Source organism: Oncorhynchus mykiss, chromosome 19, assembly GCF_013265735.2.
Source record: "Oncorhynchus mykiss isolate Arlee chromosome 19, USDA_OmykA_1.1, whole genome shotgun sequence".
NCBI classification, from domain to species: Eukaryota; Metazoa; Chordata; class Actinopteri; order Salmoniformes; family Salmonidae; genus Oncorhynchus; species Oncorhynchus mykiss.
This window is the reverse complement of record NC_048583.1, coordinates 48036254-48061409: the sequence shown is the minus strand read 5'-3', so window position 1 is coordinate 48061409 and position 25156 is coordinate 48036254. Positions and strand designations below refer to the sequence as shown.

At 46.7% G+C, this 25156-nt stretch overlaps 1 protein-coding gene across 4 annotated transcripts in view; it reads right to left on the bottom strand.

Moving 5' to 3' along the window:
* Positions 1-25156, bottom strand: part of LOC110498040 (T-lymphoma invasion and metastasis-inducing protein 2) — a 103554-nt gene that overhangs the window by 50238 nt on the left and 28160 nt on the right. For 3 of the 4 annotated variants that reach the window (XM_036954960.1, XM_036954958.1, XM_036954959.1), the window contains exons 2-9: positions 21216-21329; positions 19641-20804; positions 14407-14884; positions 13536-13708; positions 11960-12184; positions 8275-8460; positions 8017-8163; positions 3589-3642 (exon numbers count right to left, since the gene is read on the bottom strand). In XM_036954960.1, coding sequence (XP_036810855.1) covers positions 3589-3642; positions 8017-8163; positions 8275-8460; positions 11960-12184; positions 13536-13708; positions 14407-14884; positions 19641-20798 — 2421 coding nt within the window. In that variant the 5' untranslated portion in view covers positions 20799-20804; positions 21216-21329. The remainder of the gene's footprint in view (positions 1-3588; positions 3643-8016; positions 8164-8274; positions 8461-11959; positions 12185-13535; positions 13709-14406; positions 14885-19640; positions 20805-21215; positions 21330-25156) is intronic. The other variant, XM_036954962.1, reaches the window with a different exon arrangement.

Here is a 25156-nt window from a genome sequence, read left to right as displayed (position 1 = left end):
CCTCTTTCTAGCAGCAAACCACCACCATGAACCTTCGTAACCCTCTTTCTAGGAGCGAACCACCACCATGAACCTTCATAACTCTTTCTAGCAGCGAACCACCACCATGAACCTTCGTAACCCACTTTCTAGCAAAGAACCGCCATCATGAACCTTCATAACCCACTTTCTAGTAGCAAACCACCACCATGAACCTTCGTAACCCTCTTTCTAGGAGCGAACCACCACCATGAACCTTCATAACTCTTTCTAGCAGCAAACCACCACCATGAACCTTCGTAACCCACTTTCTAGGAGCGAACCACCACCATGAACCTTCATAACTCTTTCTAGCAGCAACCACCACCATGAACCTTCGTAACCCATTTTCTAGCAAAGAACCGCCATCATGAACCTTCATAACCCACTTTCTAGCAGCAAACCACCACCATGAACCTTCGTAACCCTCTTTCTAGGAGCGAACCGCCATCATGAACCTTCATAACTCTTTCTAGCAGCAAACCACCACCATGAACCTTCGTATTTTATTTATTTCACCTTTGTTTAACCAGGTAGGCTAGTTGAGAACAAGTTCTCATTTACAACTGCGACCTGGCCAAGATAAAGCATAGCAGTGTGAACAGACAACAACATAGAGTTGTTTACATGGAGTAAACAATAAACAAGTCAATAACATAGTAGAAAAAAAGAATCTGTATACATTGTGTGCAAAAGGCATGAGGAGGTAGGTGAATAATTACAATTTTGCAGATTAACACTGGAGTGATAAATGATCAGATGGTCATGTGCAGGTAGAGATACTGGTGTGCAAAAGAGCAGAAAAGTAAATAAATAAAAACAGTGTGGGGATGAGGTAGGTAAATTGGGTGGGCTATTTACCGATGGACTATGTACAGCTGCAGCGATCGGTTAGCTGATGTTTAAAGTTGGTGAGGGAAATAAAAGTCTCCAACTTCAGCGATTTTTGCAATTCGTTCCAGTCACAGGCAGCAGAGAACTCGAAGGAAAGGTGGCCCAAGAGGTGTTGGCTTTAGGGATGATCAGTGAGATACACCTGCTGGAGCGCGTGCTACGGGTGGGTGTTGCCATCGTGACCAGTGAACTGAGATAAGGCGGAGCTTCACCTAGCATGGACTTGTAGATGACCTGGAGCCAGTTGGTCTGGCGACGAATATGTAGCGACACCTAGGTACTTATAGATGTCCACATATTCTAGGTCGGAACCATCCAGGGTGGTGATGCTAGTCGGGCGTGCGGGTGCAGGCAGTGAATGGTTGAAGAGCATGCATTTGGTTTTACTAGCGATAAGAGCAGTTTGAGGCCACGGAAGGAGTGTTGTATGGCATTGAAGCTCAGTGTCCAAGGAAGGGCCAGAAGTACGGGCAGGAAGAGGGGGCAAGGTGTGGACTACAGGACAACAGGTCTGACAGGACTTCTGGTTGAACATAGGTGGGATGGGGGCAGTGGTGGGGGAATGGGAGGTGGATCTCACAGGTGTGATATGGCCTGTCATGGTCCCTGGAGAGTCAACGGTGTGTACAGTAACCCCATGATGACATTCCTATGGGATACAGGTGAGGGTTCGCTGGCAGACACCGTCAGAGTCCTTTATATCCCCCCATCAACAAACTGAAACTCCCTGAACCAACCGCTGATATGCAGCATTACTGCCCATCTTGTAACATAGACGCAGACACCCACAGACGACCCCCACCCATCCACCCCTTCCTTCAGTGGATTAGGGAATTAGATGACTGATTAATAGAAACATTGCTGAAACTAAGACCAAGAAAGACCCAACACGGGCAGAGAACAAACAGGAGACAGCAGTGTGTGTTGAGAGAGAACAGAAACAGAGGATGAAACGCATGGGGGCATAAATCAATACAGCTTCCTCTGACATAAAGGAGCCCAACTCTAAATCAAAATGGACTCCAGGACATACTTCATCCAACTCCAGAACAGAAAGAGGAGTGAGAAATACATCATGACACTTTGACAACAACATTAAAGCTCGTCCCAAAGAAAAGATGTTGTTGTCCCTAGCCACATCAGCCACAGGCTATTCTGATGCTGGGTGGAGCAGTTCATGGCTCCAACATTGGCCACATTCACCCTGGTCCCCTAATCTCAGACTCAGTCTCAATACAGAGCTTTGTGCCCAGGGAAATAGTGACGTGAGCCTACCGGATGGATATCCTGCCCTCTCTGTCTGTTCATTTTGACCCCTCATGTCAATCTTTATCTGTCCCATAGATCCCAACACATTCAGGACAAGTTGTTCTGCAGAGAGGAAGAGGAGAGCGGAAGAGCCACAGACACCAGAGGAACAATGCTATATGTGTGAGAAAATGCCAGTCTATTTGTAACTGCCTGACAACATGTTTGTAACCAGCTAATAGCTCCAATGTGTGATCCAAAGGGATTTAAAGTTACTGCTCAGATGGTGTGTATTTCTAGTATTCACTCCTCACTCCTCACATTCACCTCAGTGTATTCCCCAAAAGGCTCAGACTTTTGTTTCCATCTCCATGGACCGGCACTCATGTCTCACTGGGCCATGGCCTCAGAGGACCTGCTCGGAGTTGGGGCCAAAGCCTGGACATCTGCACTTTTCAGCTGCCATTTAACTGTGAACATGGGTTAACCTTTGTATGGTTGACACCTTCTCACAAAGCAACTCTCTTGATGATGCAGAGGTTGTTGATTTTGCTCTTTACAAGGTGTCAATCTTTAGTCCTCCCTGCTCCCGGTCACACTCCTGATGGAAACAATAACACTGGCGCTTCTAGATGGAAAGTGAGCAAGACCGAGCTTTTCAACACTCTCTCTCAGCACTTTCCATTATGACCGGAGCCACTCACTACATCTCCAGAACCTGTCTTGTATTTTACCCCTGCTGCTCAGACGAGGGGTGGAATATTGAACACCAGGGGCTCTATTGGACACGGTGCCTAACCGTTACTAGTTGGTAACCAATTGGTTCTGGTAGGTTAAATAACTCATTGTGCACACCCTTTTCAGCACTTATAAATAAAACATTAGAATTCCTTTATGATCTTGGCTTTGTACAGAATTTCTTATAGTGGGATCTATTGCCCTTTAGATACAATGGGGTGCAGATTTCTCTCTTTGTGATATACAGATATGGCAGTACAGATAGACAGACACCTGCAGATTGGCATGAAAGGTATCTTACCTTTGATCCCGCTCTGGTCCTATGTACAGGACAGACCCCAGCCCAAAGTCTGCAGATTCAGTCACAAGCTGCAGGCATGACCCTTAACCCCTGACCCCTGTACCTGGGAGATGTCATCCCACGGCTTGTCATCGTAATGCGTAACCATGAGGCTTGCTGAGACACATGATACTGTTGATCTATGTCTCAGCCATATGCGCTCACTTAGAAAATCTAGCCTGTAGATTCTCAGTCAATGAATTGTATGATTGTTTGACACTTGTTTGATATCTAATCTGAAGTAGAAATCAAAACTAAATATATATGGTATTTGACATGTTTATATCCTTACTTCTAAAAGGTAATAGAATTAGATGAAACAGTCATATGAAAGTGTAATATGGACTGACCTCAGAACTAGTGGGTGGGAGACAGTAGGGTTGTCCTCCATCACTTTCAAAGATCTGCAACAGAGAGAAACATGTTTCCTTGACTTGTTAAAATCCCTGTAGTCATCTATTAAACAGCGGTAACCCATAGCAGCAGACTTATTACACAAACTTTGTTATTATGTAGCTAATTAAAAAGTGTGCAGTGAGAGCCTGGTGCTTTGATACTATTTCCATGCGGGCTGGAACTGGGACTAGGACTGGAACTGGGGCTAGGACTAGGACTGGGGCTAGGACTGGGACTGCGGCTAGGACTGGGGCTAGGGCTGGGGCTAGGGCTGGGGCTAGGGCTGCGGCTGGGACTAGGGCTGCGGCTAGGACTGGGGCTGGGACTAGGGATGCGGCTGGGACTAAGACTGGGGCTAGGGCTGTGACTAGGACTGGGGCTAGGGCTGCGACTAGGACTAGGGCTGGGGCTGAGACAGGGGCTAAGGCTGCAGCTGGGACTATGGCTGGGGCTGCAGCTGGGACTAGGACTGGGACTGCAGCTGGGACTAGGACTGGGGCTAGGGTTGCGGCTGGGACTAGGACTGGGACTAGGGCTGGGGCTAAGGCTGCAGCTGGGACTAGGGCTAAGGCTGGGACTAGGGCTGCAGCTGGGACTAGGACCGGGGCTAGGGCTGCAGCTGGGACTAGGGCTAGGACTGGGGCTAGGGCTGCAGCTGGGGCTAGGACTGGGGCTGCGGCTGGGACTAGGGCTGACACTACAGCTAGGACTAGGCCTAGGGCTTGGGCTAGGTCTGCAAGCTGGGACTAGGGCTGACCCTGCAGCTGGGACTAGGACTGACCCTGCAGCTGGGACTAGGACTAGTGCTAAGACTGGGACTAGGACTGGGGCTGGGACTAGGACTGCAAGATGGGACTGCAGCTGGGACTGGGGCTAGGGATGCAGCTGGGACTGGGGCTAGGGATGCGGCAGGGACTAGGCCTAGGACTGGGGCTGGGACTAGGCCTAGGACTGGGGCTGGGACTAGGACTGGGGCTAGGGCTGCAGCTGGGATTAGGACTGGGGCTAGGGCTGCAGCTGGGACTAGGACTGGGGCTAGGACTGGGGCTGGGACTGGGGCTGCAGCTGGGACTAGGACTGGGGGTGCTGCTGGGACTAGGCCTAGGACTGGGGCTGCAGCTGGGACTAGGCCTAGGACTGGGGCTAGGGCTTCAGCTGGGACTAGGGCTAGGACTGGGGCTAGGGCTGCGGCTGGGACTAGGGCTGACGCTACAGCTGGGACTAGGCCTAGGGCTTGGGCTAGGGCTGCAAGATGGGACTAGGGCTGGGACTAGGGCTAGGATTAGGCAGTAAAAAGTAGTGTAGAGATACAGAAACAGGACTACTGTGTGGCAGGAGTGTGAAAGAGAGAAGAGATGAGAGGACAGACAGCCTGCCAGGGTAGAGAGAAGAGATGAGAGGACAGACAGCCTGCCAGGGTAGAGAGAAGAGATGAGAGGACAGACAGCCTGCCAGGGTAGAGAGAAGAGATGAGAGGACAGACAGCCTGCCAGGGTAGAGAGAAGAGATGAGAGGACAGACAGCCTGCCAGGGTAGAGAGAAGAGATGAGAGGACAGACAGCCTGCCAGGGTAGAGAGAAGAGATGAGAGGACAGACAGCCTGCCAGGGTAGAGAGAAGAGATGAGAGGACAGACAGCCTGCCAGGGTAGAGAGAAGGGCGGAGGATTCCTCCTCCAGATCTCCTCTCGCTAACTCTACCTCTTAATCTCTCTCTTCTTGATCCCTTACCTCTCTATCTCCCTTCCTCCCTCCCGATGTAAAGCATGTTGTAGCAGGCACGCAGGTAGGCATGTGATGAGTCCCTAAGCCCTCTAGGAAGGGTGACTCAGCAGGTTCAGAATGATGACACCACTGCTCTAATGTACTTTAACACAGCTAAACCCAACACTCTGCTTCGCTTCAGATGAGAAATGAACATGGCCTCTCCAGACAGATGGCAGTAGTAGTGATATACAGAGCATTGACCGCCGTCTATGGAGGTTATACATGCTGTATGAGGCACCGAGCAGGTCTTATTATAGTAGCTGTAAACACCGCTGCCTGACTGCCGCAAAGCCCACTAACTTTAGAACTCTTAAACTTCTCCCACAAATCCCCGGGCCCTCCGGCCTGCTGCAGCCACTGAACCCTGGCCAGGCAGCTCACAGGGTAACGCTACACACCCTTGTCTAACAGAGAGAGGCCTGTGTTGAGGGAGAGCTTTTGATTTTGGAATCACCAAGCAGGGAAAATAGGATTGGCGCTTAGTCAACTGAGATGACTCAATAAGAGGACTGTGGGACGTCGTGGGAGGGGAGCCGGTAGCTAATGTTTATAGAAGTAGAGAAAGAGAGCTGGAGGGAGAGAGCCAGGGTAAGAGAGAGAGAAAAAGGAATGAGGATGTGAGAGAGAAAGTAAAGGAGTGAGAGTTTGGCATTATGAGATCAGCCTGCTGTTTATTCTGAACAAAAATGTAAAAATGGAACATGGAACTATTTCAAAGATTTTATTGAGTTCCAGTTCAGAGAAGGAAATCAGTCAATGGAAACTCATTAATTAGGCCCTAATCTATGGATTTCACATGACTGGGCAGGGGCGCAGCCATGGGTGCCAGGTCCAGCCAATCGGAATTTGTTTTTCCCCACAAAGGCTTTATTACAGACAGAGACACTCCCCCCGCTTCAGATGATCCCGCAGGTGAAGAAGCCGGATGTGGAGGTCCTGGGCTGCCGTGGCTACAAGTGGTCTGCGGTTGTGAGACCTGATGGATGTACTGCCAAATTCTCTAAAACGACATTGGAGGCGGCTTATGGTAGAGAAATTAACATTCAATTCTCTGGCAACAGCTCTGTTGGACATTCCTGTCATCAGCATGCCAATTGCAAGCTCCCTCAAAACTTGAGACATCTGTGGCATTGTGGTGTGTGACAAAACTGTACTTTAGAGTGACCTTTTATTGTCCCTAGTACAAGGTGCACCTGTGTAATGATAATACTGTTTAATCAGCTTCTTGATATCCCACACCTGTCAGGTGGATGGATTACCTTGGCAAATGAGAACTTCTCACTAACAGGGATGTAAACAAATTTGCGCACAAAATTTGAGAAAAATAGCCTTTTGTGCGTATGTAACATTTCTGGGATCTTTTATTTCAGCTCATGAATCATGAAACAACACTTTACATGTTGCGTTTATATTTTTGTTCAGTATAAATCCCTCTGTAATAAACACGTGTCATATTGACTCATTGGGAGGACAGAGAGCAATGATGTCACGCAACTTGAAGGCTTAACTCATCTCCAGGAAAGATGGGAAACTAAACACTAGACCGGCACTAGACCGGCACTACTCCACTCGAAGCAATATGCCACTCTTTTTAATAGGCACCAACATCATAGAAAAGGAACAGAAACATATCTCAACTGGAGAGCTTTGCAGGGGAACCTGTGAATAACTGTGGGGCTGTTTAATATTTAGTGAACTTACACAAACCATCTGTTTGTCGCTGTAGGGCTGGGTACAGCAGGCTACAATTTACCACATATGGCTTTTAATAATTCATGGTACAGAACTGTTCCTGCTCGTCGTGCGCTGTGAGCCACCTCGGCCTTCTGCGCTGTGAAACCAAACTGGGTCTCATTAGCTAGCCTGCTGGAGCTCCCAAACACCACAATCAACATCACACACACAGAGCCCCGTGGAGGTGGAGGGGTGACGAGAGTACTGGGAGCAGGGAAGACTCGGTTTAGTCTGCATTAAGGACACCTGGCTTCCTGTTTGGAAGAGCACTACAGAGAATCAGAAGCTGGCAGTTAGCAGCGTCTACATTATAGATGGGTGCTTAATGCTCCCTACAATCAACGTCAGTCCATCAGTCAAAACCAGTAAGAGACATGGCCGTAGAAACATTTATGAATCCTCAAAGTGAAGCCTCCAGCTCAGACGCAACGCAAAGCAGAATACTGTCTATATCAGAGAAAAAATTGTAGGGATGTTGTGACATTCACCTGTACTGAAGTAAGCACTGACATCTTAATCTAGTGTACTACACCATTATCCAAATGCATTGGTTTTCCTAATAGACTAGATCCTGGGAAGTAGGTCTGTTCCATGCCTTAGAAGACTGCTGGGCTGTACCTTCAGGGCATAGGGGGTGGGGACTGACAACATCAATAGATAATGAGCGTGTGGAGAAGAGTAATTACAACAACAAAAAATATGAGCTTATTACCTCTAAAAAATAAAATCATGTTTATGGGGTACAAATTCACACCAGGGCCCCATTTCAACATTCTCTTAGAAATATGAAAAAGTCCTGCGTCAATTTCCTTGTAGGTATGTGTGTGTTCTCTGTATGGGCATTTGGTGTGTCCTGTGTGTGCAGTATGTCCAGGTACCATACCTGTCCTGCGGACGGTCTCTTGTCGCGGTCCCTCTTAGTGAGATTGTCCAGGCCTTTGAGGGAGGAGAAGAGGCCTTTCTTGTTGCATGATCTCTGGCTCAGGGACACAGAGTGCCTCCTCAGAGTGGCCTCATCCCTGGAACAGACCTGACGATATAACAGACATAACACACCGTCAGGACTAGATCTACCTATGCAGTCACAACCTGCTTCAACTTCAGTCTATATAGACACCCTCCATCCCAACCAGAGACTGACCAGTGCATGGAAGGAGGACACTGAGAAGATGCTCAGGCGTCCCAGGGCAGTCTTGGAGGGCCGGCTGGCTGCAGCCAACAGGCTCTTGGGGTTAGGCAGCTCGCCGCCCTGCAGGCTGGCCAGGTAACAGCGCATCCTGAACAGGTCCATGTTAAACTTCTCCAGGTTCTGCTCCCACTGCTGGATCTGAGGGAGGGTTGGAGAAATGAGGAGAAGAGAGGGGTGAAGGGAAGGGAGGTCAGAGAGAACATTTAGGGTGCATTCCAACAAGCTGGGATTGCTTACAGATGTGGTGGTGGGAGTGGGGGGCAAAAACTGGTGCTGGTTGAGGGCAGTAAGGTTGATGATATAATGATGGAGGTTTGTAGTGTGTGTGTGCGTGTGCGTGTGTTTAATGCAGTGTATCTTATTTCACTGCAATAAAAGTCATGGGAAGGGGTTGACGAGCACCAGACCACCGTATAACCCTCCCCCTAAAAACACACACAACACACTCACCAACACGGAGAATGAACACATGCGTCCAGACCCTTTTAGCACCATGTACTGTAAAGTATGAGATGGTGCTTATTTGTAAGCTTGGGGGGGTTAACTTTAATGAGAGAACTGTGGAGTTTAACGACTCTATACAATTTACTTTTATAGTGCTAGTATGCAGAGAGTTCATTTACAATACAGACCAGTACAGAATCCACCCTCTCATTTACACTGATTCAGACTGATGGAATCCTTCATGGTAGGGAATGAATTGGACAGGGGACCAATCTGAGCCTAGAACATTCCACCATCGAAACAGGACTGTAAAGACCAACAATGATCCTGTTGCACAATGCTGTGTGTTCAGACAGAGCTAACACAAAAGGTTCAACCCAATAACATTAAGAACACTTAGCCCTTCTGGAGCCAATGTGAACCATACATCTAGTGTATGTGTCATTAATATTTAGGGCGGCAGGGTAGCCTAGTGGTTAGAGTGTTAGACTAGTAACCGAAAGGTTGCAAGTTCGAATCCCCGAGCTGACATGGTACAAATCTGTTGTTCTGCCCCTGAACAAGGCAGCTGTTCCACAGCTGTCATTGAAAATAAGGATTTGTTCTTAACTGACTTGCCTAGTAAAATAAAATGTTAAATTAATATAGCGTCATCCATGGGTTAGAGTCTGAGCAGGGCTGTGTGGTCCTAAGTGTCATGCTTGGTAAATCCGCTGAGACAACCCTGTCTCCCTACGTCTAAGGCTAGTGGGGTATTCTGGGGGACAGGAGAGGATCATTTTATTTGGAAAGCATTGTCAACTTCAGCACCTGGTGTCACAGGAAGATCATCAAGGACCTCAAGTCACCCGAAACACAGCCTGTTCACCCGCTACCATCTAGAAGGCAGAGACAATACAATCTCTGGGACCGAGTTTTATCAAAACAGCTTCTATCTCCAGGCCATCAGACTGTTAAACAGCCCCCACTAGCCGACCTCGGCCCAGTACCATGCCCTGAACCTTAGTCACCGTTACTAGACGGGTACAACCCAGTACTCAACTCTGGCCTATGTACAGAGTCACTTCAATAATGTTCACATACTGTTTTACCCACTTCATATGTATATACGGTATTCTAGTCAAGGCTCATCCTATATAACTACTGCTGTACACACCTTTTCTATTCATATACTGTCCATATTATCTATACATACACACCTTTTCTATTCATATACTGTCCATATTATTTATACATACACACCTTTTCTATTCATATACTGTCCATATTATTTATACATACACACCTTTTCTATTCATATACTGTCCATATTATTTATACATACACACCTTTTCTATTCATATACTGTCCATATTATTTATACATACACACCTTTTCTATTCATATACTGTCCATATTATTTATACATACACACCTTTTCTATTCATATACTGTCCATATTATCTATACATACACACCTTTTCTATTCATATACTGTCCATACACACCACCATACAGATATATATTTATATTCCGGACTCTGACATTGCTCGTTCTGATATTTCTGAATTTGTGTTTTCCTTTTTTTGTATTTGTATTTGTGTGTATTGTTTAGTATCTATTTGGTATTACTGCACTGTTGGAGCTAGAAACATAAGCATTTAGCTGCGTCTGCAATAACATCTGAAAAATATGTACATGACCAATACAATTACATTTCAATTAGATGGACTCCTCTTCCCCCAGAGTAAAGACAGGAAGGTCATGGTTTGATAGTTGATACGGTTTAATATTGGACACCGCATGGCCACAATTGGAAGCGCCACACACAAACCCATGTCTGATCGATCACATCTTATTTACTTTCTGTCAGGCAATGTTAATCCATCATCATATCAAAGAAGCATGGCCAATATCAGATTGAGAATCAGAAAGAGGCTGGCATGGATGTGTGTGTGTGTGTGTCGGTCTCTTTACCGCTGAAGGCATATTGTACCCATCTGGCCTTACGGCAATCCTGTTTACTCCCATTTCAGTCCCATTAAGTGGCAGGAATGGGCCTCCTTTTACATACAGCCTCCTTTGACTTTCCCCCTCTCTCTCTTAATGATTGTACATGCCAACCTGATTATGACTTCACTATGGAGGGGAAAAGAGAGACTTCAAAAAGGCACAGATTTTGAGAAGGGGGAGGGTAAACATCAAAGTGCCCTCTCATAGCCCAATCACCCCCATCCTAAATCCATCATCAGCTGTGGGCACCCGTCTCAGGGCCTAACCCCGCCCTCTCCCCTCTGACCCTATCATTGGCTCCAGACCTCTCTGTCTCGAGGTGCTGTGATAGCTAACAGAAAACAGGCACCAAGTCAGTCTGAAAGACAGACACTGCCCTCCATGTCATTCCCATTGGTCATGACAGCCATGAGCCATTCATCTTTTTCACAGCTATGTTACCTCATTGATAAGAATATTATAAAATCATAGTAACGTCCACCTTCAGACGAAGCAAAATCCTGGATGTTGAGCTTTCATTTCTTACAGTCAAGGTAGATGTCTTTGCACTCACAACCTTCCCAACACAAACATCCAACCATCACAAACACCCCCCACAATGTTGCAAGTCCAAAATCACTATCTTCTAATTCAGAGTTGAAACGCTTTGAAGCAACCAGATCCACCTCCGAAGGATGAATTACTGCACTATAAATCTGATATATACTCTTTAGTAGTTGGGACTGTTGAGGGGGCAGAAATGAGGGGTGGGCAAGCTAGCTTGGTGTTGAGTCTTTAGCCATCTCCATGGCTCACTACATTATATGTACAGGACAGTTTTAGCTGCGGGGAGAATCCGTGATTGGTCTGTTTTTCTCCTCAGGCAGGGTGTTAGAGGGGCTAACGTTGAGAGGTCATTATATAGAACAACATCTGGAATCCCAATCTGATCCAATGGGAAGCAGCAGCCTGCCGCTCCTCTCCTCTGAGTATATGTTTGGACAGCCATTAGCTACATTTAGGCTACTTCTCCCGCTTCCGAAAATAAGACATGTGGTTTTAGTCGCGTGGGTTGATTCACAGCTCATATTTTTAGAGCTGCTAGATTCCTAACAAACAAACACACTGAACAGAACAGACCATATCTGTCTGGGACACTAACCACTGCTTCACTGTGAGAACACACCACTATCAACAACCTCATCATCTACCTCATCCTCACCTGGTTCTCGATGGCCTTCCTGTTCTTGGGATCACTGACGATGGACAGCTGCAGTTCAGCCATCTTCTTCATCTTACCGTCCATGTCTACCTTCTGCAGCAGGCCTCTGATCTGGCTCCTCAGCAGACGCACCGTGTCCTCCTTCCCATGGCGCTTAGCGAACAGAGAGGCACTGGCAGAGTGGATGGCTGTCACCCAGTTCTCCAGGTCTGTCTGGTTGCTAGCCTGAACACACAGAGGTGAAGGTAGGATATTAGATGGATGTTTGAGGTAAGACCAGAAATGGTAAAACAAGATTATTACTGAAGGAGACTTCGTCCTCAATGGCTTATGTGATGGTATAAGCACTGCAAGACACAGTGATGAAAGTGATGCCATGAACGACATGCTTCCGGGTTGGGCTCTATATCTGAATGATTGACAGTTAAAAGAGGAGAGCACTTTGTGCCCATATTGTGTTCCTATCTTCCGCATGGTATATTATCATCTTCATGCCAGATTTTCCCAATTTTCCCATCTATACGCCATTACGTCATTTCACAGTCAATACAGTCAATCTTGAAAGGATCATATAGCTTGACAAAAACGATTACATTATCAGAGGACATGGTATGAAATGTGATAGGAATACGAGGGAGAAGTGATTCATGTAGGACACATGAGGGAGAACACAGGCTTCTGTGGTGCTTCATTTTATCGACTTAATGGTTTCCTGACCTCTTTAGAGTTTCAAGTGATGTTAAATCCACTTGACCATTTTATTAGAACACCACAACTGGGATTTCATGCAATACCCTCAGAAAAGAGAAAACTAGTGATGCCAAGTCAGGCCTCTGCATCCAACAGTGAAAATAAATTCAGCCATACAAACGGAAAAGCTCCAACTGGAGAGTTAAATTGCAGTCATTTACGAGCTAGAATCATTCAATTGATGTGCTAGATTATACAGTCTAAAAATACACAAGTGTGTGTGATTGTATGTGTGTGACTATATTTGGAAAACATATTCGTCCACTACTATACAGTGTGAATATGCTGAACAGTGCGTTTGTTCCCTATTGTTCGACTGACACAGTCAGCGTAATCTAGCAGTAGACTACACCAATCTGCTTGGCTGCCCAAGCAGGAAGAGGCTATCAGACCAGGCTGCCACAGTAGCACACTTTCCTTTCCAACTACAAAAAACATTCCCCACTAAGTAACAGCTTCTTCTCCTCATTTGTGTGTTGGATTGGCTGGAACACTAAGCATTTCAACAAGCAGAGCAGAGTAAATGGGGGAAATCAGAGCACGAACGCCATGATGTGCTCATGAAGCTAACGCTAAGCTAACAACATGCTAACGCCAAGCTAATGCCGCACAGGCTCTAGGATGGAGGAACCACCAGCTGGACTGAACAATATAGTTGTAGTGTGACATTTATGAACACATGAACATTTGCTGTTGCTATACAAACATATGGAATGTTTTTTCTGAAAAAAACTGGTTCTACAGCATTTCCACCCACTTGGGGATAAATACTGTGGACATCTACATTCTGTAGTTTTGATAGTGAGTTTGAAGAGGTAGACCTCACCTGGAAGAGGTAGACATCTCCGTAGGTGTTGCTGAGACAGAAGACGTTCTCCTTCTTGGGGTGCTCAGGAATGGCCTGGACGATACAGTCCTCTGCAAACAGGGCGTAGCGTGGAGACAGCTCCTGCTCTGGAGAACCCTTACCATAGGTCTCATAGAACAACAAGGTACAACCTGGAGGAAGAGGTTGGTCATGAGAGTGAGGATGAACACAGCTCAGAGGAATGTCCTCATAATCTGTCATTTATTTGTCTCTGCTGTTCTTCAGTCATTTACAGTAAAGTGGAAGGCTGAAGGACACACACACTCTCATGCTCCTGGCCTGAGGTTGATCTATTTAGCCGGTAAATGCAGCAGTAAAATTCCCTGTAAGCTTTTAGGATAGGAAAGGATCAGTGTACGATAAATGCAATGAACAGGCTAAGTAAAGGAGATGGACTCTGCAAACGACACACTGTAGTCTTCCAGAAAAACCATGTGAAGAGCTGCTGCTGCCTCTCTTAAGTGATATGTCTGGTTTTACTTCAACTTTAAATGTGATTTAAAGTTAGAAACAGACATTCCCCTCTGTCGCCCAGCGTAAACTACATTTCAGTTTATGTATTCAGCAAACAATGTAGTGGTTAAATCTACTGAACCTGAGGATGTAATGCCTCCAACGCTAAAGTTCAAGTTACACTTTGACCTTTAGTTGCCCTATTAACCTCCTCACACCTTTAACTCGACCTTTCAATGTGACCAAACCTATTAAGCATCAAGCTCAACTTCATTTCAGTGAGGTATTGAAGGTCCAATTCAATGTGTATATTGACTGGACCTTAGATTACAATGTCGCAAACCGTCTTTCTCTCTGACCACCCACCCCTACTCACCTTTCAGGGTGACCCAATACTGTTTCCACTTCCTGCGTGTGACCAGCTCCAGCTTCCTGTCCTTGTGCAGGGTGAGGAGGGGTTTGAAGGAGAGCCAGCCAGCCCTGCGTACCACCCCCTGCTCCTTTTCAAAGAGCATGTCCAGCTGCTCCAGAGAGCCGCCTGCAGACTCACTGCTGCTCTCCCCCCCTTCTGTCCCCGTAGACGGGTCTCTCCTCTCACCTCCTCCCCCTGCTCCTCCACTACTGCCCTGCCCCATCCCTGTCTCCAGCTCCTGCATGAAGTTCTCATAGATGTTCTGGTGGAGGGCGTCGCTGCTGTGGTGGAGGGCCCCTGCAGACTGGGCCCGGGAGGCCCCAACATTGCCAGGTCCGCCAGGGTACCACAGGCTGGATACCTGGGAGGGAGAGCTGGTGGCAGCTGTCAGACCGTCCACTCCACTGTCAAAGGCCTCTCTGCTGTCCTTATACCTAGGCTCCTGGAAGGGCACAGAGATGATAATAAGGTGAGGAGAGGGATGAAGTGAGAGTGTGAGGAGAGCATAGGGAGAGAGGGTGGGGTGATGGGAGTTTGAGAGGAGACTATAGAGAGAGGGTGGGGGGAGACTGTGGAGTGAGAGTAGGGATGAGGGGTGAGACTGTGGTGAAGTAGGGAGAGAGGGTGGGTGGGGTGAGAGTAGGGAGAGAAGGTGAGTGGGGTGAGAGTAGGGAGAGAGGGTGGGTGGGGTGAGAGTAGGGAGAGCGTAGAGAGAGAGAGAGGGTGGGGGGAGACTGTGGAGAGAGTAGGGATGGGGGGGTGAGACTGTGGTGAAGTAGGGAGAGAGGGTAGGGGGAGAGTAGGGAGAGAGGGTAGGGGAAGACTTTGGGGTGAGGGTAGGATGAAGTGCGACTGAAGTTCTTGAGTCTGCGAGGACACCGTGGCTTCCTGATCTCAGTAGAAACACTACTTCATGTGATTGCGCTCTTTCAGGGGTAATGACATCCCACCTGCACTCCACTAGATTGAAACATCGATTCTCCCCTGGCAACTTGGTTGGGTAAACTTCAAACACAGTGTTCCAATGACTTTCCAAAGCAACCCTTCCTCAGTCTCTTGCCGAGTCTACCCCCCTCCTCTCACTGTCTGCCAACCTCTCCTTTCCTTCCATGTCCATCAACCTCTCCCTTCCTTCCCTGTCCGTCAAACTCTCCCTTCCTTCCCTGTATGTCAGTCTTCCAAATCCTCCCCCAGTACCTCCCCATCTACCCTTTTTCCCCTTAGTATCCCATAGTCTCCGCTTTCCTTCCCAATCCCCTTCTCCCTCAGTCTCCCGCCGTCTCCCCCAGCTGTTTCTCATTAGAACGTGGGCTGGGCCTGAGTGTCTGGCTTGGAGGGCGCAGCGCAGCGAGAGCCCTGAAGCCCAGGTGGAGGGCAACGAGAGCTGGAATTAGTCCTGATTTGGGTCGACCCATTGAAAAGAGGCTGAGTGGCCAGACTTTGTGATACATGGTGAAATAGGGTTCATTGAGCCAATTGGAAGCTGGCGGTGATTAGGTGGCCATGGTGGAACTAGACCCAGCGGAGAACTCCAAACAGGGGCAGAACCAGGCCAGTGTGGACCCCTGAATCAGCTCTGTCCGGGGCACCACAGAGTCACCAGAGTGCAGAGAGACCCAATGAATGTGTCAGCATGAAGCTATGACAACTCTGAATGTCTAGTCTATACAGAGCTCAGTTGGAAACATCACGCTCCAACATTTGCCCACGAAGAAGTTTGAGTCAGAACACTGAAAGAGACCATTTATCTAAACAAATATCACTCTGCTCATTAGTATTCTGTTCTGAAGCCTGGGATTGCCCAATGCCTACAGATACAAACATTTGATGTGTGTTAGAGTTGAACGGAGAATAGGGATGAGATTGCTACTGATTGGAGCTTGTTGGGGTGTTTCTCATGGACCTTTGAAGCTTTGCTGGGAACTTGAACAACTTCAATCACAGTCCCTCAATAGCCCCTGTCCTTCTCACTGAAAAGGTCAAGTTCAATACTGCATGGACGTTGTATCCTAGGTCGCTCCCCAAACCTAACACATTGCAAGAGATTATCAGGGTTTAAGATAGTGTTGTGTCTTTGGCATCATTAAACTGAAGACTTATTTGTAGTTTATCAAATCAATTCTCTGTAATTATTATTACGTGATCAACTAGGATGTTGGGGCACCAAGGAAAATATTCAGATTACAAAGTTATACATTTCCTAATATAACTGTCAGATACTGTTTTAATATCTGATCAATTAGTCTTCTCATTAATTAATTATTCTTTACCTCATGTTAGTCTCATTCCAAACGTCGTAAATGGTTGGTTATCTGCACAAACTCAGTCTTCACTATGAGTCATCCATACATCAATTGTCTTAAATCATTTATTTACTAACTAAATAAGCACAGAAATGCACAAACAAACAGTAGATATAGTTACAAGGAAATGATAGTGAATGTGCCCTAGTGGGCTAAACCGGCATGGCGGCGTGGTGGTAATGGGGAAGTGGGGTTCGACCTAGATAAAAGACACTAGAAAGTTGATAATTATAGCAATTGAAATGCTAATCCTTTGCACATGAACGCTCACTCATTCGGGAACAATTGCAATCAATATATATATTTACGCTCAGTGTGTCGTCTTGATCTCTGTTGGAAAGTTTGTTTTTGTTGGAGAGTTTGTCCGGCCTCTCTCTCTCTCTCTGCCGTGGTTAGAATAGATAGTTCAGAGTAACATTCAGCAATGTTGTTATAGAGTATATGTTTCGGTGGTTGTCGATCTTCGCATTCGATGATACCAAATTCCTAGCTGCAAACTAGTAATTAGTATCAAAGATTTGTTCTTATTCTGTCGGTTAGATAGTCTAAGAGTTTAACCGCGTGGTATGGTTAAGAATTCAGCAAGATAAATGCATGGTCTCTATTCAAACCTTAGCCCTCTGTGATGAGGAACTGGTCAGGATAAATTCCCAAGGTGGGGGTTATATTCGGGAGAGCAGAAAGGGGCTGTCCCACGACGCCAGATCAATGTCTGTGATCATGAGGCGGGACTCTGATTTAGTTAAACTCCAAAGGGAATTAGAGTTTCCTTCATTAAACAGTCTAAAATCACATCATTTCACAAATAGTTTATCTTTACTCTTTACTCATTCATCCCATACAACAATTAGATGCAAGTCCCACAACCGAGACTCTTGTATAAACAGGGTTATGGTAATGTGGCTGTATTGTCTCTCATGAGTTTCACAAAATTGTACCAAACGGACCAGTTCGTAGCTGGCTACTTCACCAACCTTTTATACATTCTCCAGAACATGAATATTGTTCAGCTCAAGTTTTGTGAGGTGGAAGGAGTTCCCTTGTTCTCTCTATGAAAACTCACTCTCTCTCTCTATACTGTCTGGCCATGAGGAAGAATCTCCTCCAGGAATTTATGACCTGCCTAACAGCAGACTGGGTGTGGGAGAGAGAGAGAGAGAGAGAGAGGGGGTGCTCGCTGTACCCAAAAAGTGCAACGTCATGACAATAGGAACTTTAGAGTGCAAGCTCTGGCCCCAAGAGAAGTTAACCCTCTTGTGCCAACGCCGGTTACACCCAGATATTTTACTTAGACCCTAATGCCCTAATGTACCTATCCATAGAGTACACACTAGTGGATTGGCTCTCTGGAGAGGAGGACAGAGTGTTGAGTAGAAACCCAGAGCAGCGCCACCAAATCATAATCACCATGACGACCACATCATTAAGAGTGGGGTGGGGTTTCGAAATCTTCAGCTGGGAATTAGTTTCAGTAACAGAGATTTCATAGGCTTACAGCAATTATCTTGGAATGGTTTGAAAAGCATTTTAAAGTTTACAAGAGAATTAGGGCATAATGTATGATTTAAAGCCTCAAAGTCACGGAGGGCCACGTTTCAAGCAGTTTTTAAGCTAATTTGGGAATATCTAACACACATTTTTAGGAATTAACTACTTAGCCTTTGTTGCAGAAAATATGACTATGGTGATTACATTTATGGGGCTTAAATGCTCTAACTATTACAGACCCATAACACACAAACACACTCTATCCAATGATTTGCATACAAGTCCTGGTTCTTCTAATACTGTACAAAACAGCCTGGTGTCATTTTACAGGTCTGGTTCTACTGCAACACAATACATCATACAGACCTGCTGTCTACTGGTAGATAACATCCATTTTCAACCACTCACACAATATCTCAATGAAATGCACAGACGAGCTTATACACAAGAGAAAAAAAACACTGTTTCAATCTCCACTGTGTAACAACAATCATCTAGACCCAAACTGGAGGGTATCGTCTGATCGTAACAATGCACTCAACAGCAAATTATATACAATGGAGCTATGCTTCCAACACAGGGCATTCTACATATTCCATTCATTGACATGATTTTGCTAAAAACACTAAACTGACATGACCTCTTGTACCCACCCAGACGTAGTCATGGAATCTGCAGACCCCTTGTCTTTTCATCCTTCCTCCCCTTCCCTCGGTTTCATGCCTTATTCTCCGGTAGACGACTGCCTCTCTAGTCCCTACACAATGCACCATCCGCTTCCCAAATTTCATTCCGCGGTACCCTGTAGTTCCCTGTACTCAGACAGCTGGTATTGTGGTACTCGGGATCAGGGACAACGTTGTGTTCCTGGTGAGACCACAATGCCCAGTAACAGTCCCCCAGCCAAGTACCTGTCAGAGAGTTGCTTCCTCTGCTGCCTCCCCTCCCTCACTAACATGGTTGGAACACTAGTCTGTGCCAAGCACTGGGAGACTCCAGAGTCATCATATTCTCCTGTGGAGCCAAGGAACTGCAGACAATCACATCTCAAAGCAGGGAAATTCCTAAGGAGATTAGAAACACCTGATGCAGCTAAAGCAGTACCTCTATTACAGATTGACGACTAGAAATATGCTATGGCTACAGACCTAACTGCAAACACGCTGTAGGCCTACTGGTTGTACATACCAAGCCATGAAGGTAGGGTGTGTACAGATCTATGACCTGTGAAGTACAACATCCCTTTAGAACCTGAGCGGAAGCATTTCCTTGCCACTGGCTCGGTTTGCTCATTGTTTAGTACTTTTTGACAAATGTTTCTGTAACAAAATATAACAAAATTCATAGATTGTAGATCAGGGTCCCAGTGCTCAAACACAGACAGCCCCAGATGACAGCCCCACTCACCTGTGTCTTCCTCTTCTTCCTGCTGAGACTTCCAGTCCAGTCGCTGAGGCGTCTCATGCGGCTCCTGACGGAGCCAGTGCCCTTCTTCAGGGTGGAAACCTCTCCATTAGGCTGGGCCTTACGGCAGGGCAGGGTGTAGGATGAGTACTGCAGGGCCTCTGGACACTGCTCCTCAGCAGGCATGTCCAGGGCCGAAACAAAGGAGGCCTGGTGCTGGATGTGATGGGAGTGAAGAGGGGATTCCCTGTACTGGGCCGACAGGTCCTTAGCTGTGGGGAAGGTGGCAGCCATACTGGGGTCCCTGTAGAGATCTGAGATGGACACAGGAGGAGACTGCTGGCCAAAGGAATCCAACTGGTCAGACCTACGGTTTCCCATAGACCTATTGGAGGAACAGGACTGGTCCTGGTCGCAGAGCTCCACGCTGGGCCCCCAGGGCGAGTCGTACCAAGAGCCCTCTGAGCTCAGCGAGCTGCCCTTGCTAGTCCTGGCGGTGGAGGTTGAGGCTGGCTGCGGAGCACCATGGTGGGCCTCAGGCCTGCTGCTGCCAGGCAGACTAGAGGTGGACTCCAGGGTGGGGGAGAACTTGAGCAGCTGCACTGGCCCAGATGCCTCATCTAGCAGCAGACCACTGTTAGTGTTGGTGAACTCCACCCTCAGACTACCATCCTTCTTGATGACCACCCTGGGACTGCTCTGCTCCTCAAGCCCCTCATCTCCCTCTCCTCGCATCCTCTCTGGGGTCCTGTGTCCGTTCAGAGCATAGTCGTTCAGATCCCCTGATGCTCTACTGTACAGGCTTCCCCTGCCCTCATATGGGCAGCATCTATTCTCAGCTGGGAGGTGTGAGCGGCCTCTTGGTGGGGAGCCATGCCAGAGATGGCAGTTTGGACTGCCCTTCACCCCCTTGGTGACGTAATCATAGTGTCTGGAGATGTACGGCTCTCCTCTCCTCTGCAGGGGGGAGAGGCAGCCTCGACCAACAGCCCTAGCCTTGTACCCAGAGCCCCCCGGCCCACCTTTCCACCATGTATGGGGGGATAGAACCTCTTCTTTGTTTGAGCGGAACTTTAGTGAGTAGGGCTTTTGTTTCCCTGGGAAGATTAAGCTGGTGCCCTTGGACCCCTGAATGCTGTACTGGCTCTCAGAGTTTCCCATTGCGATCTGGAAGACAAAAGAGACTCAGGATGAAAAAGTCTAATAATTGCAAAGACATCCTTTTCTTCTCATTTCACTCCAGGAAAGGTACCAAGGCGACGGTATCACCAGTGTGACCAACAAGCTTTAAGGCTTCATGGCTGTTATGTGTGATGGAAATGAATCAAAGAACGTGGTTTGAGGCATGTAGTGGCTTGGTTTGACATTGGTTTGTCAACTGTAATATGTTACTGAAGGCAGCTATGGCGCACTTGCTGCTATGGCGCACTTCATTTCATAAATCGGCATAGTTGACAATACTACATTAGCGTTAGCCTAACATTTTCCACTCCCTGCACCACTTAAACGTGCTGACACTTGCCAACAATCACTACCACTTATAAAAGCACTGTTAATAATCGCTGATAGGAGACTCACCTGTGTGTTCTAAAGTCTCAGTCTCGTCTCAGAGTTCCTTCAGTGGGCATGGTGGTCCTGGATTCCTCTGCTCTCAGGCGACCCTCTCTCCTCCTGCTGAACAGCCAGGACCATCTGAGGGACACACAAAGGAAAGTGGTTGGGTTAGGTAGCGATTGGGTTATCACTATGGACACACAGCTCTGTTAACTGCCTGTGACAACCCCCAATGTTTGATAACAGGTGTTGCAATTAGGGCTGAGTCATAATCTGGTGTTCAGTAGAGCTTTGGTATTTTAGTGGTTAAGAAGAGGACACCCAGCCAATGATCAGAGGACTACTTTCCATTAAGGTTTCTGAAGAACAGATTCACTTTGCAAAATCCACAATGTCTGTTTACAAGAGGAACCCCACCACATGGCTACTGTAGCTCATCCGAAGAGAGGACATTCTTGGTATACTAAAATTGAATTACAACTACAAGCTTTCCCTGTCAAAAGCATATACAGTACAGAAATACAGTGCTTCCATGTGTTAGGCTCAAACCTGCACCAGGTTTCCATCACAGTGATCCTGAAGGAGTCAGCCCAGGTCGGTCTCTGCTGTGCCACTCTGTCTCCATGACTACTGTAGAAACTCACTCCTCTCCTCTGACTCAAAATCCCTTTTATATTCCTCTCCAACCTAAACATTACTCACATTTTTCCTACTCTGCAGAACTCACTGACGTCTTCTTTGATCGGTTGGTAAAGTTTTTGAAAGCCTGCTACAGTTTGCCCCGCTGTTTATTTTTAAACACGGAAATTCCAGCCTTTTCTTTGCTTCCCAATGGCACATTTGTCCAGGGGCAGATTCCAAATAACAGAAACTGCTGGAGAGTGTTCTTACTGTAGCTGTGGGCTCAGCGGAAGGAGGAGAACGACCCTTGCAGTATAAACCTTCCATAAGCATGTAGCTCACGCTCCAGGAAAGCCATCCTCTACTGGTGCAGCAGCAGCACACATACAGCATGTGAGAGGCCAGGCCATAGTGTAAATACCCTGGGGATTAACTGATCTGTGGCATTACTGCTGTTTACCTCTCCTTCTTACTGCACCTTGACTTTTAAGACCTTCGAGAATGACTAGATGTTCTGTACTGCAGCATATAGACTGAGGGTAATAAGGAATCCACAGCGCCGGCTTGAGAGTAAAGGAGATCTGTAGCATAAGTGTGAAGTCACAGTCACACAAACGTGTTTTGTTTGGTACCTGTGACCTTCCCAATGTGGTCAGAGGGACAAACAGCACCATGTTAAAAGGTTATGAAGCCTTGGTTGTGAGAATTTATTATATCAAGCTTCTACGAAATGGGTCAGGCACAAGGCAAACAGTTTAGCCAAGTTTGTTTTTAGTCCTGACCTATTACAAACTGCTGCTAGCCTTCACCAGCTATAGCTGTTCCCACAACGTGTAGAACCACGACACAGATCATGAACTTGACATAGGTCATACAGTGATAAAATTAAAGCATCTATTCTCTATAGATAAAGATGTTGGATCTTCATTTGATCATTCTTTTGTTGATGAGAAGTTGCAAACGTGTAGTGTATTGAAGGATTAAAAAGGCTTCTAAAGTTTTTAATTTCAACAAACACATTTCAGATTTGATTACCTCTAACGTAAAATGTATCAATCCCCACAAAAACATATCCATTAATTATAATCCAGAAATCTTGACAGAAAGTGTTTAGAGTTGCCAAGTCAAATACCTTTATCTCTGACAGATACAGTTAGAGGGGCTGCCAAGTCAAAGACCCCTATCTCTGACAGATACAGTTAGAGGGGCTGCCAAGTCAAAGACCTCTATCTCTGACAGATACAGTTAGAGGGGCTGCCAAGTCAAAGACCTCTATCTCTGACAGATACAGTTAGAGGGGCTGCCAAGTCAAAGACCTTTATCTCTGACAGATACAGTTAGAAGGGTTGCTAAGTTGAAGCCCTTTGGCAGCTAAAGTTCCCAGGGCTGCCAAGTTAAGGCCAGAGGCCACGTGTTCAAGATTAAGAGGTCATGAGTGCCTGGTCGACTGCAGTTGGCCCCTCCACCAGGCTAATAGTCCTCGGCCTGTCCTCGGCCAGGTTTACCATCCATCTGCCGTAGTCTCCGCATCAAATCAAATCTAATGTATTTATAAAGCCCTTCTCCTTACATCAGCTGATATCTCAAAGTGCTGTACAGAAACCCAGCCTAAAACCCCAAACTGCAAGCAATGCAGATGTAGAAGCACGGTGGCTAGGAAAAACTCCCTAGAAAGACATCTACCCCCTCCCAACCTTCTGACTCTCTGATTAGCTTTGACAATGATTAGCCCCTCGAAGCTAAAGAGTTTGAAGCAGGGGAATTGCTCCCTATCGTTCAAAATGAATAAGTTGAAACCAAACAAAGCTCTTTAGGAGAAAATAGACAAAATCATCTGGTGTGCTCCAGGAGTCACAATGGCTGCTTCCAGTTCCTTTCACTGCTAGTTCTGACACAGAGCCAACTTCTGACTGAGCTTTTCAAACTTGCAGCCTTCCTTTGCCTGAATAAAAGCAAAGGCACAAGCACACTCACATTCTCGTAGACGTCAGCCTTGTGCTGTGGGCTTGTGCTGTGGGCTATAACAGTTTTGGGGGAGGGGACCACATCTTCCTTGACAACAACACTGGACCCTGCCTGCAGCCCTGTGCCTCTCAATAGCCTCTACGCTATAGGCCATCTGTTCTGGAGCAAAGAGAGCTTGCCCTCCCCTATTCTCCGCTAGCACCCTGTGACCTGGTATTCCCCTGCTAATGCCCCTGGATGACTCCTACATCCTCTCTCTGTTTAGTCTGACATCGTGTCTCAGGGATGGAGCCTTGGGCCATGTCAGTGAGGACACACTTCCACAGTATAAACACTGGGGGGGGTGTAATAGTGGGGTGTCTATATCATGAGCAAACTGCATGTCCTTGTGACACACACACACAGCATATTAGACAGTACACACTTCACACAGGGTTGCATTTTGAGCCATGTTGAGGCTGTCTGTGAAAAACACTTGTCCTTGAAGGTAAACTTGAGGATCAAAGCCTCAAACCCCTTGACACAGCAGTGTGAAACATGGGGCTGGGTTGGGCCATCCCTGGAGGATGCATCCCCAGCCTCAGCACTACAATTCCATGCTAGTGCACTTTTTTACCCGGTAAACTACAGAACCCTGGAGATCAGGAACCACTAGCTGTGCATTTCTGGGCTAGCTATAAGTGGACATTGAACCTTGTAGTAGAAGAAAAACCACACCATGAAATTAAGAATTCGTCTGCATAGCCCTTTCAGATCAATTCATCAAACACAGAAAGACATCTTGGTTTTGGCTTTAATCTGACATTAAGTAAACTAGAACAATAAACAGGTAAAACTATTGTCTCATTAATCATTTAGAAGGTTTCAGGTCTCAAACGTCATTGTTCCCTCAGACCCATAACGTCATCTAGTAGTATCATTCATTATCCAGTTCTCCCTGATGTTACCTTCCTTCTGTCAAATCAGTACCCAGAGGACTCCTCCCTTATCACTTATCACCTTCCTGTGGCACAGAGCCTCAGCCTAATACCTAGCTGACTCTTAAAGGAGCAGTACGGTATAATTTAGCCACAGCTGCTAGAAGCAGTAGAACACTGTCTGAGAGTGAGACCCACTTTCATAAGACAAGTCCCCACGGACTGACAACAACAGGAGGTAAACAAAAGTCAATAGACTGTTGTTGTAAGACCGAGAGATGTTTTTGCCTGATCTCTGTCATACAGTCTGGATATTACAGAGGATCCTGTGGTCATTCAGTTATGAGGAGGAAATAACAGGCCATGGATCATAGAGTGAAAGCATACAGTATATTACAGTATGGTAGATTATACTGTAGTGCCAAAGCCACTTATCATCAAACTGCATGTTAGTGTTCTTTG